Source organism: Capricornis sumatraensis, chromosome 17 (genome assembly GCF_032405125.1).
Source record: "Capricornis sumatraensis isolate serow.1 chromosome 17, serow.2, whole genome shotgun sequence".
Classification (NCBI taxonomy): Eukaryota; Metazoa; Chordata; class Mammalia; order Artiodactyla; family Bovidae; genus Capricornis; species Capricornis sumatraensis.
In genome coordinates, this window is record NC_091085.1 from 18682488 (window position 1) to 18706963 (window position 24476).

General features: G+C 38.0%; 1 protein-coding gene across 1 annotated transcript in view; it reads left to right on the forward strand.

Moving 5' to 3' along the window:
* Positions 1–24476, forward strand: part of TTC29 (tetratricopeptide repeat domain 29) — a 248518-nt gene that overhangs the window by 72552 nt on the left and 151490 nt on the right. The window contains exons 5-6 of the mRNA XM_068990160.1: positions 320–532; positions 7582–7667. Of these exons, the coding sequence (XP_068846261.1) occupies positions 320–532; positions 7582–7667 (299 nt within the window). The remainder of the gene's footprint in view (positions 1–319; positions 533–7581; positions 7668–24476) is intronic.

Sequence of the window (24476 nt, forward strand, 5' to 3'; positions counted from 1 at the left end):
GGGATTCAGGATCGGGGACACATGTACACCAATGGCTGATTCATGTCAATGTACGGCAAAAGCCACCACAATATTGTAATTAGCCTCCAATTAAAATAAAGAAATTAATTTTAAAAAATCAGTGCTGAATCTCAGAACCATATTGAGATAGCTCCTTTCAATCAGCTGAAGTCCTCTTCAGCCTTACAAAGACTTGAATGCATCCCTGGTTCCACCCTCCTTCACCCCACTTGAATAGTAAAGCACAAGAAGTCTTCAAAATATCTGAAGCTACGTTCTGGTCTGTGGTTGGTATTTATGAGTGGCTTTTATTCCTCAGGTCAGCTTTTGGAAGCTGCGGAGCATTATGAAGCCTTCCATCAACTGACGCAAGGGCGGATATGGAAGGATGAGACAGGCCGTGTTCTCAACTTGTTGGCCTGCGAGAGTCTCCTGAGGACCTACAGATTACTCTCAGACAAAATGCTGGAAAATAAAGAATACAAACAGGCCATCAGAATTCTAATAAAAGCTTGTGAAATAGCCAAAGAAGGTGGGTGGAAAAGAGCACTCTCACACTGCTGCCTTTAATGGGCAGACACTGCTTCTCCCAAGAGGGAGGTAAAAACCGTCAAGTGTTTGGGTGATTATTTCCTATGAAATGCAGAGACAAATGCCATCAATATACTTTCAAGTTTCACTGTAAAACAGAGGGGCCTTAGTGCTGACAACAAGAAATCCATTAGTTTCTGGAAAGCTTTATCTCCAAAATTGCAACCCTCTGGGAGTAATGTGATAAACCAATAAACCCATAATGAGAAGGTAAGGTCATTTGCAAAAGTTAAGGGTGTGTGTGTATGTGTGTGTGTGTGTGTGTATACGTGCGTGTGCGTGTGTGTGCACACACGTGCACGCTTAAATTCATATATTTCTTAAAATCTGAGAGACCTTTCACTGTTTGTAAATTCCCTTTTGTCAGGTAATAGGAAATATATGATAGATATTAAGTTAGGAATAACAGGAAGATGAGGTTTAATATATTCTAGACCCTTGCCTGTCAAAGTGTGTGGCCTTTGGACTGACAGCCTCAGCATCATCTGGAAGCTTGTAAGAAACGCAGCATCTCCAACCCCACTCCAGACCGACTGCATCGGGATCTGCAGGTTTGCAGGGTCCCCAGGTGATTCATATGCACGCTCACAGTAGTGAAAATGCTTTTGTGAGAGCTGATCACATGCTTGATATTCTATATGATTTGCATATGTATAAAATATAAAGAAAAATTTGGAACATACACTCATAAGCTTTTACTTTGTGAGATGCAAAGTAAAATAAATTACCTCAGAGTAATTTATTAATAGAGTAGAACCCTTTCATGAAGGAGGAAAAATGGAAGTTATGCCCTTGAACCAAAGTTCATTAGCTTGTGTTTATATTTAATCAGTTGGTTTACTCAGGAACAAATGGCTTATTTGGAGTAAACAGGAGTGATTTTCTGGGTTTGATTTTAATTTTTTAAAGAGTGAAAGTAAAAAGCTTATTCTCTCTGTTACCTTTTAAAAATATTATTAGTTGAAATAAATATAACATTGAAAGATGTATCCCGTTGAATGAATGGTGATCGAGTACCTACCCCAAAGGGGTAAACACTGACATAAATAGTTAGTTCTTAGATCAATTTCAGCAGCTAACTTTAGTCATGTGAAAAGTTATGTATAATTTTAATGTAAGTTAATGTTATCAGTTAGGAAAAGGTATTTCACTTTAGGTTCACATTTGCTAAATCATAAGGTAAATTCACAAAGAAAGCAAAGTTCTTAGGGTCTCTTCCAACAGTCAGAGCCTGCCAAGCAGTCTCCTTTCTGAAAACATCTCTCACTTTCCAAAGGACAGATAAAGAGAATAGGAGAAAACCAACTTCTTATGCTGTAATAATTTTGAGTATCTTTTGAAACCAATAAATATTTGTGCCCATATTTTTCATATAAGTAAGAACGCAGGTTAAAAGATGGCACAGTATTTCACAGAGCTCTGACAGCTGCTGAAATGCTCTGGAACAAATCAGCCCTTCTTGTTGCCTTCTGCTTTGGTCAGGGAGCCTGAAGCAGCAAGCTGATGATTGCACGCCTTGCCTCCCACATTGGATTACATAGTATTTGGAGAGGACTGATATCCATAGTGCACCAGCTCCTTTGTTAGGGTGCCTTCGTGTAATGCACAAGTATAGCAACAGCCATACAGTAGTCTCATGACTCTAGTATTCAATTATTTTCATATTTCAATCATCATTGGTCTTTAATAAATTCACAGAGTTGTACAAACATCAACACTAACCCCATACTCACTAGAAGTCATGCCCTACACCTTTCTTCCCCTGTCCCCTAGTAACCATTCGTCTTTCTGTCTCTGTGCATTGACCTCTTCTGGATAGTTCACACAAATGGAATTATACTCTGTATGTTCTTTTGTGTCTAGCTTCTTTCACTTAGCATCATGTTTTCAAAGTTTATTCATCTTGTAACATGTATCACTACTTCATTCATATTTATGGCCAAATAATACCCTAATTATATGATTATTATCACATTTTCTTTATCCATTCATCAGTTGGTGGACATTTATGTTGTTCCCACCTTTTGTCTGTTATGAATAATGCTACTCTGAACATTTGTGTGCATGTTTTCAGTTCCTCAGGGTATATACCTAGTTGTGGAATTGCTGGGTCATATAACTCTATGTTTAACTTATTGTTGTTGTTCTTGTTCAGTCGCTCAGTCATCTCTGACTCTTTGTGACCCCCTGGACTGCAGCACGCTAGGCTTCCCTGTCTTTCACCGTCTCCCAGAGCTTGCTCAAACTCAGTGTCCATTGAGTCAGTGATGCCATCCAACCATCTCGTCCTCTGTCATCCCTTTCTCCTCCTGCCTTCAATCTTTCCCAGGATCAGGGCCTTTTCTAAAGAGTCAGCTCTTCACATCAGTTGGCCAAAGTATTGGAGCTTCAGCTTCATCATCGGCCCTTCCAATGAATATTCAGGAACTGGCAAAGAGTTTTCCCGAGTCACTGAATTGTTTTACATTGCCATCAACAATGTATAAAGGGTTTCACTTTAGCCACCCCCTCACCAGCACTTGTTGCTCGTCTTTTTATTATAGTCATCTTTAGTAGGTATAAAGTGATATCTCACTGAATTTATTTTGCCTATCCCTGTTGGTTAATAATGTTGAGCATCTCTTTGTGTGTTTACTGTCCATTTGTATATCTTCTTTGCAGAAATGTGTATTCAGTTTCTTTGCCCATTTTTAATTGGGTTATTTTTCTTTTTATTATTGAGTTATGAGAATCCTCTAATATTCTAGAGCAAGTCCTTCATCAGATTTGTGATTTGAAAACACTGACGGTATCCACTGAGGGTCAAGCTTTTAATTTGATGAAGCGCAAAGGAATGTATTCCTTCTTCTGTGGTTGTGCTTTTGATATCATGACTATGAAGGTTTTCACTAATGCAAAGTCATGAAGATTTACTTCTGTATATTATTCCAAGAGCTTTATTGTTCTAAGTCCTATATTTAGGGGTGTGTGTGGGAGGGTGGGTGTGTCAAGAGGGTCCAACTTCATGTTTTACGTGTGGATATCCAGTTGCCCCAGTACTAGTTGTTGAAAATGCTCTTCCTTCTCAGTCTTGTCTTGGGATTGTTGATAAGTTTAACTGACCATAAATGTGAGGGCTGGTGTCAGAGGCCATCTTAGTCTTCTTCCTGATCTTAGGACAAAAGCTATCAGTCTCTCACCATTAAGTTTAATGTTAGCTGTGGGGGTTTTTGTAAATACTGTTTTTTAACACATTGAGGAAGTTCCCCTCTATTCTGAATTTGTTGAGGGTTTTTTTTTCATCATAAAAAAGGGTTGAATTTTGTGAAATGCCTTTTTCTGCATCTATTGAGATGAAAATGTGGTTTGTCCTTTCTATTTAAAATAGTATATTACATGGACTGATTTGCACATGTTGAATCAACCCTAAATTCCTGGGATAAATCCAGCTCTATCCTGGTATTTAATCCTTTTCCTTTAACTCCTGGATTGGCTTTGCTAGTAAATATTGGGAATTGTCTATATTTATGATGGATGTTGGCTTGTAGTTTTCTTTTCTTGTGGTGTATTTTTGATGTCAGAATAATAGCGGCTTCATAGAATGATTTGGGAAGTGTTCTCTCAGTTTTTGGAGGAGTCTGTGAAGAACTGGTGTCGATTATGTTTTTAATATTCGGTAGATTTCATCATTGAAGCTAGCTGGGCTTCTTTTGTGGAAACGGCTTGATTTCTAATTTAAGTTCTTTACTTATTGTGAATCTATTCATATTTTCCATCTCTTCTTGAGTCAGTTTCAGTAGTATGTGTCTTTCTATTTTTCCATTTTATCAACTGTATCTAATTTGTTGGTATACCATTGTCCATAATATTCCTTTATAATATTTTTTATCTCTGTAAGAACTGTGGTGATTTCCCTCATTCATTCCTGATTTTCATAATTTGAGGATATTCTTTTTTTCCTTGTTCAGTCTAGCTAAAAGTCTGTCAATTTTGTAGACTTTTTCAATGAACCAACTTTTGGTTTTGTTGAGAACCTCTTTTTTTTTCTACTCTCTATTTCACTTATTTCCTCTCTATATTATTTCCTTCTGTTTGCTTTAAGTTTAATTATTCTTTTTCTACTTTTATAAAGTGAAAAGATGTTTCCTTTTTTAAAAAAACAGGCATTGATAGCTGTACATGTCCCTCTCTGCTCTGCTTTAGCTGAATCCCACAAGTTTGGGGGTTTTGTATTTTCATTTTCATTCATCTCAAAGTATTTTCTAGTTTACCTTTTTATTTCTTCTTTGATCCAATGATTATTTAGAAGCGTGTTTAATTTCCACATAGTTGTGAGCTTCTCAAATTTTTCTGTTATCTTTAATTTCATTTTCTTGTGGATACCATCTCCTCAGTGATATCTACTACCCTGACAACTGTATTTAATATTGAAACCTGCTTTTTTCTTTGTACCCTTACTTAGCATTCTCGAATCCCCTTAACCTGCTTAATTTTTTCCCCTAAAATACTTATCACCCTGAAACTTACCATGTACTTTATTATGTTTATTTTCAATTTTCTGTCTTTTTCTTTTATTTCTCTAAAATATAAACTCGCCAAGGACAGGGAATTTGTCTGGTTAAGGTACTGATGGATTCCAAGTGCTGAGAGTTGTGCCTGGTTTTTGGTTTTCAGTTACTAAGTTGTGCCTGACTCTGCGACCCCATGGACTACAGCACGCCAGGCTTCCCTGTCCTTGACTATCTCCTGGAGTTTGTTCAAACTCATGTCCATTGAGTCCGTGATGCCATCCAACCACCTCATTCCCTGTCGCCCCCTTCTACCTTGTATAGGATGGTCCTAATAAATAAGCACTGAATAAATGAATGAGTGAATATGTGTTGGCCAAATAACAAAAAGAAGGTTTAGGGCACATTTTAATAAAACGTTTGAGTTACTCCCAAGAACATTGTGTCCATTTTTCCACCTGGGATGACTTCCTCTTTGGATTCTCTAATAAACATACTAGTGTAAGAATGAACAATTTAGTTTTGAAAATAAAAACATATTAATTTCTTTAAGATAAATGATTATTGACTTGGATAGCATGGCTAATATAAATTTAACCCACTCAGGTAAACAACACAATATAACTAATCTTGGACACTTTTTTCTGTATGTCACTGTTGAGTGTGTCACTTAACTGTAATATGTTTTCCTTCATTATTTTATTATTTTCAGTTTATCTTAACTTCATCTCAGTAAACAGGAAGTTCTTATACTTAAATCCTACTATTATTTGGTGTGATCTATTTCAATTAGCTGTTTCAAAATCTTTCTGTCTACAGGAATAGATTTTTTTTTCTACTTTTTTGGGTTGCTTTTTACATAAAGTTTAATGCAAATAATGATCCTGTATGCAAACATGCAGTTGTCACTGCTTTACACCATTTAACATAGCAAGTACAAGTCTCAAGTAATCAACCTTTAATTATCAAAGAGGCAACTTCCCACCATAGTCTCTTGCTTCTACCCCTTCTTTTCCTTCCCTAGTCCCACCTTTCTCCCCAGCAGTCATAAGCCTATAGCAGAGAAAAAGTGAGGACCCAGCTGAATTATGAGTTCAGATTTCCCAGACTGAATCACTAGCATCATCAGCTCTGCTGAAGTGGGATCTTGAGGGTATAATTCTCTGCAATTGATGAAATTGTCAGAGAAGAAAAAATATACTGTCAGTGGCATTTGCTGTCCTGTTTCCTTGCAGTCTTCCAGTTGAGCCATTGCTTCACAAGAGGTAATTCAGTGAGTGCTGAGCAGAGAATTGCTAGCTCCTGTGGAAATCCATCATGGTGGGAATGCAGAGTGCAGAAATCTAAGGATCTTTACTTTCCAAAGATAAAAAATGAGGGTAGATAAATCAGCATTTGCACTACCCAGGAGTTAAGTAACATTAAAAGGAAAAAACTTCCAAAAGTAAAAGAGAATAGTATTATTTTAAAAATAAGAACCTCTTGTGGTTCTTGCAAGTGTATTAGATTTACATGGTAAATTTTGTACATTAACTGTTAGTAAATTATCTACTTATTAGACAGTGTGATGTATGTCTTATTGAAGCACATGTTACATGGTGACATATTTTGGGAAGAAAAATTTGGTAATGCCTGGAATAAAGCACATCCTACAAAAATTAGGCTAAATTCCTTCTGAAAAGATGGTGAAAAGCATTTACCAATCACTAGCAAGGGAAAATGTGTTTGGATTTCAAAATATGCATGGAACTTTATACCAAGAAACGAAGCTCTGGCATTCTTACCCAAGTTTTAAGCAATAACTTTCCAACTAAAACCTAGTCAAGGCAACAATTGCTTAACTTGCTAATTATCTGCCTTATTGGAGACTTAGCTGAATGCCAGTCTGTGTGTGTATGTGTGTTTGTCCACCAAGTAAGCCTGATACTCCTTATCAATTATTTCATGTATGTAGTCACAGCTGTGGTGAATGGCTGTAGGTTTTACATGGTGGTGCATGCATATTAAGTTGCTTTCGTCATGTCTGACTCTTGGCGACCCTATGGACTGCCAGACTCCTCTGTTGATGGGATTCTCCAAGCAAAAACACTGGAGTGGGTTGCATGCCCTCCTCCAGGGGATCTTCCCGACCCCCAGATCAAACCCGTGCCTCTCATGTCTCCTGCATTGGTAGGCAGGTTCTTTACCACTAACCCCACCTGGGAAGCCCTTACATGGGTGACTGGTATAGAAATCATATATGGGTGTCAAAATGCTAAGACTGGATTTTGTACACAGAGGAAACTCATCATAATTATATTGCTCATACACCTTATTCTAACATCTGTGACCCAGGTAAATTATATTAATGTCAGCCTTTTTGATCAGTACACAGCTAGGCTTCAGGGGTTGTTGTATACTTTGTTATAATAACTTTCCAGTGTCTTGAAAAGCAGAGACTCTGCTTGTGGTAATAAGCCAGTTTCTGCAATACCATAATATTTTTTCTACATTTTTGTTTTAGGAAATGACAAAAAGATGGAAGGAGAGGCTTCCTATTACTTGGGCTTAGCGCACTTGGCTGCTGGAGAGTATGAAACAGCATTAGCAGTAAGTTCAAGGAGACTTTTCATCACTGCCACTTTTAATTTTTATTTTATTATATTTCTTTAATTGTATGTTGTTATAAGGCCAACAGGAATGAGATGGGCCTGATGTAACTGTACCTGTTTATAGAGACTAAAGCAAAATAGCTATTCTAGAAGCATTAAAAATTGGTTTTACTGATGAAGTTAAATATATCAAATAATGGGGCCCTCCACTCCCATAGCACCAAGGACAAGAGGAAATGGATTTAAATTACAGCAAAAAGTATACAGTAAAAAAATTATAATAAACTTGTGGTTTGGGACATTTTTTTAGACAAGACAGTGGCTAATAAGGAACAGATTGAATTCCATTGTTGTGGACTTTTCGTTTGTGGGAGTTAGGGGAGAGGGCACCAAGTGGGGAAGGCATCGCTAGTCCCAATCTGAGAAGTAGCCTGTTTCATGATAAAAATCACTGTTTGCCTATTTTATGATCAGGCTTGGGGTGTTTGACACACAAAAAAATGTCAACAGCTATCTTTTCTATAACAGAAATAATTTTTCTCCCATTGTTCTCTTACCTCTAATACATTTCAAGTGTGGCTTCATATTTAATTTTATTTACATCTCAGGTAATAACCCTATTTAACAGGGAGTATTGGCTTTATTTTCAGCTTTTAGGAGCTCTTACTGGCTCTTTTAGATATTCATGCTACGTAGCATTCCTGTAATTGAGCTAGACACATTCTTTATCGTCCTTAAAATTGGGTCATCATAGGAAACATGGGTTTTCCTAGTTGACTCTTCTGCTTAATATTTTTTAGTTAATGACATGCGTTCAGCAAGGCTGTTGTGTTCCAGATACTTTCAGGAGCACAGAAGCTGACAAGATGCACATTTCCCTTTAGGAGCTAATTTAATGAGGTTGACCAATTTGTAAACAACTATAATTCAAAGCAGGATGGACAGGGGTTTTCTGAATTCAGAGATAAGTATGTATTTAGTTCCAATACCGAAAATCAAGAGGGTTGCACAGGAGAACTTTTGAGGGGTAGGCTATCTACAGGCAGAAAGTATGAGAGTCATGGATAGTGGAATATTAGACACACACTCATTCACACACACTCAACACATGAATGTTTGAGTAGGTTTGAGAAGCATTGAATTGTTATGTGCAAGGTAGGATACAGTAGGAGATCAGGCTGGAAAATTAAGTGAACACTAGCTTAAAGATATTCCCCCTACCTCATCACATGGCAAGTGCATAGCAAAATAAATTCAAACAATACCATAGTGTTTACAGTGAAAATAAATCTTCCTTCTACCGCTATACTCAGTCTCACAGTTTTCTCAAAGGCAATTAATAGTTACAAGTTTCTGATTTATCCTGCCAAAAATTTTCATGTCTATACCTGGCATATAAGTACACATATATGTGTGCCCATTTTGTTGTTTACAAAATAGTAAGTTTTTATACACACCGTTCTGCCTCCTGAATTAACTTCCTCCATACTAATGGATATCTAGACAGGTCTCATTTTAAAAAGGACTCATGGTGCCCCATGGTATAGCTATGCTATAAGGGATTTAACCATCTCCTGTTGGTGGGCATTTAGGTTATCTCCAAGCAGGTTTTTTTTTTCCTTTAAAAAAATTAATTAATTTATTTTGATTACTTTACAATATTGTAGTGCTTTTTGCCATACATCGACATGAGTCAGTCACGGGTGCACACGTGTCCTCACATCCTGAACCCCTCCCACCTCCCTCTCCACCCAGTCCCTCTGGGGTGGCCCAGAGCACCTACCGGCTTTGAGTGCCCTTCTTCATGCATCGAACTTGCACTGGTCATCTGTTTTACACATGGTAATATACATGTTTCAGTGCTATTCTCTCATATCATCTCACCCTCGCCTTCTCCCACAGAGTCCAAAAGTCTGTTCTTTACATCTGTGTCTCTTTTGCTGCCTTTCATATAGAATTGTTGTTACTTGTCTTTACAAAGAGAAACTGTATTGGTGTTTCTCTTTCTGACTTAACTTCACTCTGTATAATAGGCTCCAGTTTCATCCATCTCATTAGAACTGACTCAAATATGTTCTTTTTTATAGCTAAATAACATTTCACTGTGTATATGTACACAACTTCCTTATCCATTTGTCTGTTGGTGGGCATCTAGGTTGCTTCCATGTCCTGGCTATTGTAAACAGTGCTGTGATGAACATTGGGGTACACGTGTCTCTTTCAATTCTGGTTTCCTCAGTGTGTATCCCCAGCACTGGGATTGTTGGGTCATATTACAGTTCTATTTCCAGTTTTTTTTATTTTATTTTATTTATTTATTTATTTTTTAATTTTAAAATCTTTAATTCTTACATGTGTTCCCAAACATGAACCCCCCTCCCACCTCCCTCCCCATAACATCTCTGTGGGTCATCCCCATGCACCAGCCCCAAGCATGCTGTATCCTGCGTCAGACATAGACTGGCAATTCAATTCTTACATGATAGTATACATGATAGAATGCCATTCTCCCAAATCATCCCACCTGCTCCCTCTCCCTCTGAGTCCAAAAGTCCGTTATACACAGCTGTGTCTTTTTTCCTGTCTTGCATACAGGGTCATCATTGCCATCTTTCTAAATTCCATATACATGTGTTAGTATACTGTATTGGTGAAGATGATGTAAATCACCTAAGACTTGTGTATACAACAGGTATGCAGAGAGAAAGCCTGGTCTCGATAAGAGTCAGGGCTGCTGACGCTGCATAATTTTGTATTATCCATTGATCTCTATGTAAAATCAAAAGTATATAAGGCCTTTCTGGACAATAGAGGATGGGCCAGTCACTGGAAAGACAGGTTTCCCCCATGTCAAGTCTCTCTCTCTCTCTCTCTCTCTCTTTCTCCCTCTCCCTCCCTCTCCTTTTCAGGCTGAATTCCCATCTGGGGCATGGAGGCTTTCCGATTCTACTTACTTGCCCTGGCTTCCAAGATCCACGAAGGCTAAATTCCCATCTGGGGCATGGAGGCTTTCCGATTCTACTTACTTGCCCTGGCTTCCAAGATCCACGCGAGAGGGAGCCTAAGACGGGGCACCCTCAGCTATTCAAGTGGGCGCTGGTGGCCTGACGTAGACGGTGCAAGTTCCTTGTCTTGGAACTTTATTAGTTTTCTGCGTAAACCAAGTCATTCAGCCTCTTTTCTCCACTAAATTTCCCACTACACTATTTCTTCCTAATCTCTCTTTATATTTCTAAATAAATAAGTTTTTCCTCGGCACGCCATCCCCGCTGACAAAGCATTTTTTATTGAATTATGAACTAGCACTAAACTAAAAACAAATAGTGGATTTTTTTTAGAGCTGAAGTACCTACTAATGGGGAAAGTCCATTTGGTGAAGAGAAGCGATGGTTCCTATGATAAACCTGTGCAGAAGGTCACAGAGACCCTGATATTTAAAAGAGAAGAAAGCTACCAATATACATCAGATGCTGAGGAAAGAAGTAGTAATTCCCTTCGACCATAGTCAATTTACACCTGAAAATTTCCAAGTAGAGTAAATTCTTAACTTTAGAAAATAAATGTATCTTATGAAGTCCTAAGATTTCAAGGAGGAACATATTTTACCAAAAAATCACAGTCAAGACCTTATGCAAATCTGGCCCAGCTCCTACAATCAAACATTGCAACCATAAATTTATGTTAAGGAAAAGGATGGTCCTATCTAAGTAAATTGTTTTTGTGCATGAATTTTCTTTCTCTGTAAATACTTCATTCCACTTCCTAATCTTAGGAACATCAACTTAGATCAGTCTTCAGTACATTCATTGAGGTATTTCCCATTATTTAGTTATTTTCCATTATTAAGGATAACTTATTTCTAGACTACATCATGAGAAATGCTTGGCTGGAGGAAACACAAGCTGGAATCAAGATTGCTGGGAGAAATATCAATAACCTCAGATATGCAGATGACACCACCCTTATGGCAGAAAGTGAAGAGGAACTAAAAAGCCTCTTGATGAAAGTGAAAGAGGAGAGTGAAAAAGTTGGCTTAAAGCTCAACATTCAGAAAACAAAGATCATGGCATCCGGTCCCATCACTTCATGGGAAATAGATGGGGAAACAGTGGAAACAGTGTCAGACTTTATTTTGGGGGCTCCAAAATCTCTGCAGATGGTGACTGCAGCCATGAAATTAAAAGACGCTTAATCCTTGGAAGAAAAGTTATGACCAACCTAGATAGCATATTCAAAAGCAGAGACATTACTTTGCCAAAAAGGTCTGTCTAGTCAAGGCTATGGTTTTTCCAGTGGTCATGTATGGATGTGAGAGTTGGACTGTGAAGAAAGCTGAGCACAGAAGAATTAGTGCTTTTGAACTGTGATGTTGGAGAAGACTCTTGAGAGCCCCTTGGACTGCAAGGAGATTCAACCAGTCCATCTTAAAAGAGATCAGTCCTGGGTGTTCATTGGAAGGACTCATGTTGAAGTGGAAACTCCAATACTTTGGCCACCTGATGCAAAGAGCTAACTTATTTGAGAAGACCCTGATGCTGGGAAAGTGAGGGCAGGAGGAGAAGGGGACGACAGAGGATGAGATGGTTGGATGGCATCGCCAACTCGATGGACATGGGTTTGGGTGAACTCTGGGAGTTAGTGATGGACAGGGAGGCCTGGTGTGCTGCGGTTCATGGAGTCGCAAAGAGTCGGACATGATTGAGTGACTGTACTGAAGTGATCCTCTGAAAGGAGAATTCCCCATATTGGTACTTAATTTGATTTTATAGTACTAAATTCTTGCACTATATTTAATTATTCTGCATATAAAACAGTAGCAATTTCTATGTTTGCAGACATGTCAGAATCTTTATAATAATTTATAATGCTTCTAACATTGATGTTAGCTCTTATATATGGTTAACCCAAATCTCTAGCCTTATCAGCAGCATCCCATAGAAAAATGCAAATAAATAATGTATCTGAATAGTTATACTAATATTCTAGTGACTTATGGATTGTTGATAAATATTAACAATGGAGGATATGGGTTAAAATGATATCATCTTAAGGTTTCACTAAATAATTGTAATCAAATTTTATTTATTCTTTGACTCAGCAGATATGAAGATTATATATACATATATCAGGAAGCATTTCTATCAAAGGATAATTTATTTTATTTCTAATGTTTAGGATATAGAAAGTTTGAGGCAAGAAGTTTCCTATATACTTGTTCCCATTTAGTTCCTTTCCTGTTTAACTTGTTACCATCTCCCTTAATAGTAACTCCCTCTTTCATAACAGTAAACTCTTCACCTAAATGATAATCTAGCTGACATACACATGCTTGCAGATTCTACAATAACGTACATAAAACAAGTTTTCCTTTTAATCAATTTTATGTGATGATTTTTATCTACCACTGAAACTGTGATGCAACCCAAATAAATGTGAGCTCTTCACAGCTCTCTTAGTGGGATACCATGTTAAAAGGAAAACATCCAGCAAGCTAAAAGAAAAGTAATTTCAATTTTTCCATAGTTGTCTTCAGAAAACTAGAGATAAAATTCTTAACTCACAGCAACATTATTTTTTTTTATTTTTTTTCCATTTCTTTTATTTTTTTTAATTTTATTTTTACTTTATTTTACTTTACAATACTGTATTGGTTTTGCCATACATTGATATGAATCCACCACAGGTGTACATGCGATCCCAAACATGAACCCCCCTCCCACCTCCCTCCCCACAACATCCCTCTGGGTCATCCCCATGCACCCGCCCCAAGCATGCTGTATCCTTCATCGGACATAGACTGGTGATTCGATTCTTACATGATAGTATACATGTTTCAATGCCATTCTCCCAAATCATCCCACCTTCTCCCTCTCCCTCTGAGTCCAAAAGTCCGCTATACACATCTGTATCTTTTTTGCTGTCTTGCATACAGGGTCATCATTGCCATCTTTCTAAATTCCATATATATGTGTTAGTATACTGTATTGGTGTTTTTCTTTCTGGCTTACTTCACTCTGTATAATAGGCTCCAGTTTCATCCATCTCATCAGAACTGATTCAAATGTATTCTTTTTAACGGCTGAGTAATACTCCATTGTGTATATGTACCACAGCTTTCTTATCCATTCATCTGCTGATGGACATCTAGGCTGTTTCCATGTCCTGGCTATTATAAACAGTGCTGTGATGAACATTGGGGTACATGTGTCTCTTTCAATTCTGGTTTCCTCGGTGTGTATGCCCAGCAGTGGGAAAAAGTTCCTCTCTCCTCCCATTAAAAAAAAATCAATTTGTCTTTCTCTAAATATCCTGAAGGATGTATTTTCATGTCACTTCCTGGACACAAAAGGTCCCTCCTATGTTCTGCTCACAGATGTTTAATCACCCCTTTCTCCCCCATCTCTCCTTCTACCTGTTTTTCTCTCATGGGTCAAAAAATCATGACTCTTCAAAAGGCACATGAGATGTTCAACTTTGATAATATGTGTGTGTGTGTATGTGCATGCACATGTGTGTGCCCAGTCTGGTCCGAATCTTTACAACCCCATAGACTGTAGCCAGCCAGGTTCCTCTGTCCATGAAATGACATGTCCAGGCAAGAATACTGAAGCAGGTTGCCATTTCCTTCTCCAGGGAATATTCCCAACCCAGGAATCCAGCCTTCCTCTCTTATGTTTCCTGCGTTAGCAGGCAGATTATTTAGTACTCATACAACCTGGGAAGCTCCCACTAATTGTTCAGTTCAGTTCAGTCGCTCAGTTGTATCCTACTCTTTGCGACCTCATGAATCGCAGCACGCCAGGCCTCCCTGTCCATCACCAACTCCCAGAGTTCACCCAAACTCATGTCCATTGAGTTGGTGATGCCATTCAGCCATCTCATTCTCTGTCGTCCCCTTCTCCTCCTGCCCCCAATCCCTCCCAGCATCAGGGTCTTTTCCAATGAGTCAAATCTTCACATGAGGTGGCCAAAGTATTGGAGTTTCAGCTTTAGCATCAGTCCTTTCAAAGGACACCTAATTGTTAGAGAAATGCAAATCAAAACGACAGTGAAGTACCACCTCACACTGTTCAAATGGGCCACCATTAAAAAGTCTACACGTAACAAATGCTGGAGAGAATGTTGAAAAAAGGAAACCTTTTTTTTGAAGGAACCTTTTGAAGGACAGGGAAGCCCCGTGTGCTACAGTTCATGGGGTCACAAAGAGTCAGACATGACTTAGTGACTGAACAACCACAGTATATATATATACACACACATATATATAAGATATATATATATATCTTTTCCATTAAAGATTAATTCAAGATATTGAGTAGAGTTTCCTGTGCTGTACAGCAGGTTCTTGTTGTTTATCTATTTTATATATAGTAATGGATATCTATTAATGCCAAATGCCTTTTTACAGTTGGTGGGAATGTAAATTGGTACAATCGCTGGAAAACAGTGTGGAGGTTCCTCAAAAAAACTCAAAGTGGAGTTGCCATGTGGTCCTGCAATCCCATTCCAGGGCACATAGCCAGAGAAAGCTATAATTCAAAAATATATATGAACCCCAATGTTCATAGAAGCACTATTTACAATGGCTACCACATGGAAGCAATCTAAGTGTCTGTTGACAGAGGAACGGATAAAGAAGATGTTGTACATATGGACTGTTACCAGAAAAAGCAAGGGAATTCCAGGAAAACATCTACTTCTACTTCATTGACTACACTAAATCCTTTGACTATGTGGATTACAACAAACTGGAAAATTCTTAAAGAGATGGGAATACCAGACCACCTTACCTGCCTCCTGAGAAACCTGTATGCAGGTGAAGAAGCAACAATTAGAACTTTACATGGAACAACTAATTGGTTCGAAATTGGGAAAGGAATACAACAAGGCTCTATATTGTCATCCTGCTTATTTAACTATTATGCAGAGTACATCATGTGAAATGCCAGGCTGGATGAATCACAAGCTGGAATCAAGGTTTCTGGGAGAAATATCAACACCCTCAGATATGCAGTTCATGCTCTCTAATGGCAGAAAGTGAAGGGGAACTAAAGAGCCTCTTGTTGAGAGTGAAAGAAGAGAGTGAAAAAGCTGACTTAAAACTCAGCATTCAAAAAACTAAGATCATGGCATCTGGTCCCATCACTTCATAGCAAATAGAAAGGGAAAAAGTGGAAACAGTGAGATTATTTTCTTGGGCTCCAAAATCACTGCAGACGGTGATTACAGCCACTAAAAATGCTTTCTCCTTGAAAGAAAAGTTATGACAAACCTAGACAGCATATTAAAAAGCAGAGACATCACTTTGCTGACAAAGGTCTGTCTAGTCAAAGCTATGATTTTTCCAGTAGTCATGTATGGATATAATAGTTGGACCATAAAGAAGCCTGAGTGCCAAAGAATTGATGCTTTTGAACTGTGGTGTTGGAGAAGACTCTTGAGAGTGCTCTGGACAGCAAAGAGACCAAACCAGTCAATTGTAAAGGAAATCAACCCTGAATATTTGTTGGAAGGGCTGATGCTGAAGCTGAAGCTCCAATACTTTGGTCACCTGATAGGAAGAGCTGATTCACTGGAAAAGACCCTGATGATGGAAAAGATTGAAAGCAAGAGGAGAAGGGGTGGCAGAAAATGAGATGGTTGGATGACATCACTGATTCAATGGATAGGAGTTTGAGCAAACTCCAAGAGATAGTGAAGGACAGGGAAGCCCCACGTGTTACAGTTCATGGGGTCACAAAGAGTCAGACATGACTTAGTGACTGAACAACCACAGTGTATATATATATATGTTCTTTTTTAGATTCTTTTCCATTAAAGATTAATTCAAGATATTGAGTAGAGTTTCCTGTGCTGTACAGCAGGTTCTTGTTGTTTATCTACTTTATATATAGTAATGGATATCTATTAATGCCAAATTCCTAATTTACCCATCCCTCCCCTTTCCCTTTTGGTACTCATTAGTTTGTTTTCTATGTTTGTCTTGTTTTTGTTTTGTAAATAAGTTCATTTGTATCATTTTTTTAGATTCCACATATATGTGATATCTCTAATTGTCAAGTGGTTAAATATTTGAACTAATAGTAAGTTTTGAATGGGTCTTTATATGGAAGATAACTATGGTATAGAAAGAGTAGGTGCTAGTTGAAACTAGAAGACACGGATCTTAGTCCTTCTGTCACATTCGAGCTGCTAACTTTAGCTTAGTCACTTAACTTCTTGGAAGCTCAGTTTTATTTGTAAAATAAGGGTTACAAATGGCACTTTCTTTGTGCAAATCAAAAGAAAAAAACATAGGTTTACACTTTAGACTATCGTCAGTTTTCAAATGTGAGATACCGTTATCACTACAGATTGTGACGTAATTAGCACCGACCAATGACAGCAACAATACCCTAGCGTGTTAGGCTTCCCTGGTGGCTCAGACAGTCCTCTACTAGGTAACATACTAGGTGGCATATATTCAGTATCCATCCAGAGTGCCTGCTTTGTACTTATTTTTTTTTTAACTGTAATTCACTAGTTGTATCATAGGTAAATTACATAGTGCTTACATTTATCTTTGTAATAGCATATTTTTATAGTACAAATATAATAGACCATCATTTTATGGAAATATTAATTTATTATTAACTTTTCCTTAAATAGAAAAGGCATTTATCTTTTTTAAAAAAAAGGAATTGAAGTCATTTCTTTATTTAAAGACCAGACCTCTTCACTACCCATTAAATAGAAGTCGTCTTTCCTTGTAATTTAGAAATCATTACCTAAAAGTGACCCTGCTGTTCCTGTCTAATAGCCTCAGTGTCTGAGGGGAGCTCAGATGCAGGCACGGAGGAAGTCATGACCTCCTGCTCCCAGAGGGCTGCTGGTCATCATTATACAAAACATGCAGACAGTGCTTCACGCAGCCAGCGAGCCTCTTGGTCCCTGCGTAGTTCATCACCAGCTTGGAAAATATGCTGTAGCGGACTCGCCATGCAGTGTTGAGACAGGTCAGGTATAAGCTCAGTCATTTGCCTGCTTGACATCCAAGTTTTCATCGCTTTATCCTTTTGTCCTGTGACCACCTCAGGCAGTCTCCTTGTCAAGAATCTAAAGGAGGAGCTGTTCCATACCTCACTCTCCCAGTTGCTGCCGTGCAGATGCCTCTCTACTCAGGACCATATCCCCTTGACACACATCCTCACCAGTATCCAGATGGAAAGAGACACATGTACCGTAGTATTCATCGCAGCACTGTTTATAATAGGCAGGACATGGAAGCAACCTAGATGTCCATCAGCAGACGAATGGATAAGAAAGCTGTGGTACATATACACAATGGAATATTACTCAGCCATTAGAAAGAATGCATTTGAATCAGTTCTAATGAGGTGGATGAAACCCGAGTCCATTATACAGAGTGAAGTAAGCCAGAAAGAAAAACACCAATACAGTATACTAATGAATATATATGGAATTCAGAAAGATGGTAACGATAACCTTGTATGCGAGACAGCAAGAGACACAGATGTATAGAACAGTCTTTTGGACTCTGTGGGAGATGGAGAGGGTGGGATGATTTGGGAGAATGGCATTGAAACATGTATATTATCATATGTGAAATGAATCGCCAGTCCAGGTTTGATGCATGATACAAGGTGCTTGGGGCTGGTGCACTGGGATGACCCAGAGGGATGGGATAGGGTGGGAGATGGGAGGGGGGTTCAGGATGGGGAACACGTGTACATCCATGGCAGATTCATGTCAATGTACAGCAAAACCAATACAATATTGTAAAGTAATTAGCCTCCAATTAAATTATATATATTTTAAAAAGTATCCAAATAGCACTTCCTTCCTTTTCATTTCATACTTTTGCTAAGAAGAAAAATGTTCAAAATATCCGTTATCTGACAAGTGAGAGAAAGGTCATTGGATTAGAAAAAACACTGTAGAGGAAGTCATATTTCCTATTTTTTAAAAAAAAATGAATTTATTTCCAAATCATAGCATTACATTACCCCAAATTATTAAGCAATAACTTCAAGTGTGGTGTAAGCAAGTAGTCCATATCTGATCTTATTTGAAAGTGTAGTGAAAGTGAAAGTCACTCAGTCGTGTCTGACTCTGCCACCCCATGGACTATACAGTCCATGGAATTCTCCAGGCCAAACTACTGGAGTGGGTAGCCATTCCCTTCTTCAGGGGATCTTCCCAACCCAGGGATCGAACCCAGGTCTCCCACATTGCAGGCAGATTCTTTACCAGCTGAGCCACCAGCCCTCTGATCTTATTTAATACCTTTAAACAGCTTTATTAAGAAAATAGTATTTTACGTAGTTCATTAAAAAGTTTTAATTTAAGCACATTTTAAACACATAAGAAATGTAAAAATGTGTTTTAAATAATTTGGCGATTATGAAAACATGTTTTACTAATAATTTTGTGGCTATTACCTCTCTGTTTAAAGTCATGACCTTTCTAAAGCATTAAAACAAATAACCTTACAGTGACAATTTAGTATAAATTTCTGTAGCAAAGACTGCAGACTAAAATCTTAGTAAATTAAATTTTAATTTTAAAATTTCCCTCTAATAGGGAGCTAACTATCCTTAAACCTTTTTTTATTTATAGTTTTCCTGATTTTTTTTTCTTTATGGTATTATACCTTAGGAAATTGCCTATGTAGTTTTTCTTCTTTTTAAATGATAACTACATGATGGTATTTTTCACATAAGTAACAGTCACTTAGGTGGCAAAAGCATTATGGAAAAATTCAAAGGCTCAAGAAAAAAGGAAATTTGTATTTTAAAAAACAGTAATCTGTATGGCAAAATTTACAAATTGTAGGCTTTCATAAATGAAGAGATGCTTTATGTCAAAAAGTGAAGTTCATGGCCTATATGAGTATAAACACTGATAAAATGAAATTTATATGATAAATTAAAAAATTTATAAAATTTATTGATTTTTTTAAATGTGAAAGCTCATTTTAAATTCCTTTGAGATATAGAATACCACTTTGATTATTGTCATTTATTGTAAAAATTAAAAAGTACCACTAGAATAGCTGTTTACAAAGCTGCTGAAATTTTTGTTTCCAGTCATTCACATTTTAAGAAATAGTGCAAAAATTTCTAATATCTGTTTTGAGAGAAAATGAAGAGAAGGATAATTATTTTTGTCTGGTTCATTCAAAAGAGGATGAACTTCAAGACTGAAAATTGAGACTCTAATCAACTATCCCGAACAGTGACATATGGAACATAATGTATGTAGACCTCTTAAAGTTCAAGGCCTAGCATATGAAAATGTTCTCCTGAGCAATAAAGCAACCTGAATAGTTCATCACAAGACTAATTGTATGACAGACCTAGAGGCAACAGCACAGCTGTTAGGACATGTGGATCCAGAGGCCCACAAAGAAGTCATCACACTTGCAAGGACCTGGAGATGACTGTAGGATTAGATGGGCGAAACCACAATCATGTGCAGATCAGACTGCATCATTATAGATAGAGCCAAATCGCATATATTTCCTCTACAACATGCAAGGTATCTTCAGAAAGAAAATACAATTCAACTTCTTAAAATTTATCCAAAGTATTCTCAAATCTATCTGTAGTGTAGACAGTTACATGATCTTCAAGTAAATGCTGCATTTTTAAAGATTATCAGTATAATTAATGCTGCTGATGGTTCAGTCAGTAAAGAATTTGCCTGCAATGCAGGAGACCACCTGTGATGTAGGAGACTGTCTACAATGCACGAGACCTGGGTTTGATCCTTGGGACAGGGAGGTCCCCTGGAGAAGGAAATGGCAACTCACTCCAATATTCTTACCTGGGAAATCCCATGGAGAGAGGAGCCTGGCGGGCTACAGTCCATGGTGTCACTAGAGTTGGACACAACTTAGTAACTAAACCACCACCACCAGTGTACAACAGTAGCAACATATACTAGATTCTAAAAAATAGCATTAATACTATACTCTTAATTTTCAAACTATATCCTTAAAAAACTATGTAAAAACTATTTTACCCAGTAATTTCAACTTTCTCCTTAATCATATAAAAGTTTAGTTTATAACTAAGAAAGTAGACTCACTGAAGACTAAACCACTGTTTTTTTTTTCATGAATGTCTTCTATTGACCCTATTATTTTTTTCTAAATGATAACACTGATGGCCAGGGATAGAGAAAAAGAAGGAAGACAGTGAAAAAAACTAACCAACCCAGAAAATGATGTTTAGTTCTTGAATAATCAAGGGTTGATTACATAGATGTGTGTAACAGCTTTCATTTCTGAGCATTTCAAGGGAGAAGGTTAAGATTCTTTTACATAAAAGTGTGACTTAGAGGCAAAAGATTAGAAAGTCAAATTGTATCAAAGGTTGGCAAGGGTGTGAAACAGCAGGAACAATGGTTAGAAGTGGAGTCCAGTTTAGAGGGATGGGGTGGGCGAGAGTCAGTGTGTGATTACCCTGTGGTGCCAGCTCCACTCCACAGAGAAACTCTTCAGCAACATATTAGAGAGGGCCTTTGAGTGGGAAGGGAATAAAAGATGGAGGGAGAACGGAGGGGAAAATATGTACTAAAAACAATCAGGGGGACATGCACAGGTCAGTAGTGTGCCCTGCTCTAAAGAGTGTTGCTAATTTGACTGTAAGTGCTGTCCTTAGTCTCTCAGTCATGTCCGACTCTTTGCAACCTCATGGACTGTTGCCCACCAAACTCCTTCGTCCATGGGGATTCTCCAAGCAAGAATGCTGGCGTGGGTTGCCATGCCCTCCTCCAGGGGATCTTCCCAGCCCAGGGATCGAACTCAGGTCTCCCGTATTGCAGGCGGATTCTTTACCATCTGAGCCACCAGGGAAGCCCATGAATACTGGAGGGGTTAGCCTATCCCTTCTCCAGGGGATCTTCCTGATCCAGGAATCGAACCAGGGTCTCTTGCATTACAGGAAGATTCTTTACCAGCTAAGTTATAAATCACATAAAACAGCAGTCACAAAATGCTTTTGATTGCAACCTGAATGTGTCTCATGGTTCTTGCTCAAATATGCATTTTCAGATATTTTTTGCAGAGCTTTCAAAGTGTTCTTTGAGTTTCTGGTGTACATTTTTGCACTGCTGTTTGATGTAGAATCTTGAGATTTTGACTGGGGTTCCCCAGTCGCAGACTTGGAGACATGGATTGGAGGACAACTTGTTTATCTGGGAGAGGTTCCACCGGCAGGAGCATCAGGCAAAAGAAGGAGCCCACAGAGGTGTGTTGCCATTAGAGGCAAATAGAGCTCAGACGTGCTGGCACTCTCTGGAAACCAATCAGTTATCCCAACAGAGGAACAAGGGACCTGGTGTATTTACCCATGAATTCCCATCCTCTGTCTTCCAAGGACACTAATTCTCTGGCAGTTCCACTTTACCATGAACCCAGCCATCAGACAGGAAGTTCCAGGTGCTGCCTCAGATTATGGGAGCAACACTGATGTTGTCAAATACACCCGTGCAGATCACTTGATCTCCTAAGCTTCCTTTTCCATCCCATAAAATGGGGTGATAAAGTTACTGTGAGGATGAGATGAGACAAGATAGTGATGTACTTGACACTTAGTGAGCATTCAATAGATGGTAGATTTGTTCTGTCTTAAGAACACTCATAATTTTGCATATCTTCTGACTCAGGAATTATCCATTTAAAGAATTTGTCTAGAGGAAATAATGTATATAAATATTTAGTTATAGTATTTTTTTAATTTATTAATATATTTAGAAATTTAGCTGTAACTTTTATACACAATGTTATGTGTTGTTTATAAGGGGGAAAAATCCAAAAACAAAGTAAATGTTCAATAGCAAATTGATTAAACATTGTTGAGTACCCTATGACACAAAAAAAAAATATTTTATAACAATAAAAACATTATTGCCATATTTAGCAAAACATAGGGGTACAGTACAATGTATATTAAGGCTGTACTTATATGTATTTACATTACATACATATATATGAAAATAATGGACCTTTCCCAGTGGCTCAGCTGGTAGAGAACCCACTTGCCAATGCAGGAGATGCTGGAGATGTCAATTTTATCTCTGGGTGGGGAAGATCCCCTGGAGAAAGAAATGGCAACCTGCTCCAGTATTCTTGCCTAGAAAATTCCACAGACGGAGGAGCCTGGTCATCTACAGTCCATGGAGTCCCAAAGAATCAGACACGATGGGGCACACGTGCACACCACGTATGAAAATACTAGAAACACCAAATTATTTTCAGTGGTTATCCTGGAAGCTGGAATAATGGATGACTTTAATTTTCAATTTTGGGGGGAGTGATGGATCTGTAGTCCCCAAAATTTCTAACAGCATATATTGCTTTTGTAGTAAGAAAAAGTAAGCTATTATTTCTTTCTACTCCATGAAAATTTAAAGACTTTAATTAATGTTTTCAGTAGGTTTTATATAGACTGTTTATAGTAAAAATCTCCTGCACAGTATTGATCACAGCAGTTGATCATTTCTGCAGCTCATCTTATCCCAAAATATTAAAGAAAGTTATTAAATGCTTAAAAAGTAATAAATGACATTTAAAGATGACCTGAAAAAGTGAAAAGACAATCATATAAATTACAAAATATAAAACAATGTAAACAGGGAGAAAAATGCAGCCTTATGGCTTTTGGTATCCTAAGTAAATCTGGCCAAAGTCCATATGAACAAGAAAAGTAATTACTGTGTCGATGAAGAAAGCCTTCCTCAGCAATCAATGCAAAGAAAAGGAAAACAACTGAATGGAAAAGACTAAGGATCCCTTCAAGAAAATGAGAGATACCAAGGGAACATTTCATGCAAATATGGGCTCAATAAAGGACAGAAATGGTATGGACCTAACAGAAGCAGAAGATGTTAAGACGAGGTGGCAAGAATACACAGAACTGTACAAAAAAGATCTTCGTGACCAAAATAATCACGATGGTGTGATCACTCACCTAGAGCCAGACATCTTGGAATGCGAAGTCAAGTGGGCCTTAGAAAGCATCACTACGAACAAAGCTAGTGGAGGTGATGGAATTCCAGTTGAACTATTTCAAATCCTGAAAGATGATGCTGTGAAAGTGCTACACTCAATATGCCAGCAAATTTGGAAAACTCAGCAGTGGCCACAGGACTGGAAAAGGTTAATTTTCATTCCAATCCCAAAGAAAGGCAATGCCAAAGAATGCTCAAATTACCGCACAATTGCAGTCATCTCACATGCTAGTAAAGTAATGCTCAAAATTCTCCAAGCCAGGCTTCAGCAACACGTGAACTGTGAACTTCCAGATGTTCAAGCTGGTTTTAGAAAAGGCAGAAGAACCAGAGATCAAATTGCCAACATCCGCTGGATCATGGAAAAAGGAAGAGAGTTCCAGAAAAGCATCTATTTCTGCTTTATTGACTATGCCAAAGCCTTTGACTGTGTGGATCACAATAAACCGTGAAGAATTCTGAAAGAGATGGGAATACCAGACCACCTAACCTGCCTCTTGAGAAATCTGTATGCAGGTCAGGAAGCAACAGTTAGAACTGGACATGAAACAACAGACTGGTTCCAAATAGGAAAAGGAGTATGTCAAGGCTGTATATTGTCACCCTGCTTATTTAACTTATATGCATCATGAGAAACGCTGGGCTGGAAGAAGCACAAGCTGGAATCAAGATTGCTGGGAGAAATATCAATAACCTCAGATATGCAGATGACACCACCCTTATGGCAGAAAGTGAAGAGGAGCTACAAAGCCTCCTGATGAAAGTGAAAGAGGAGAGTGAAAAAGTTGGC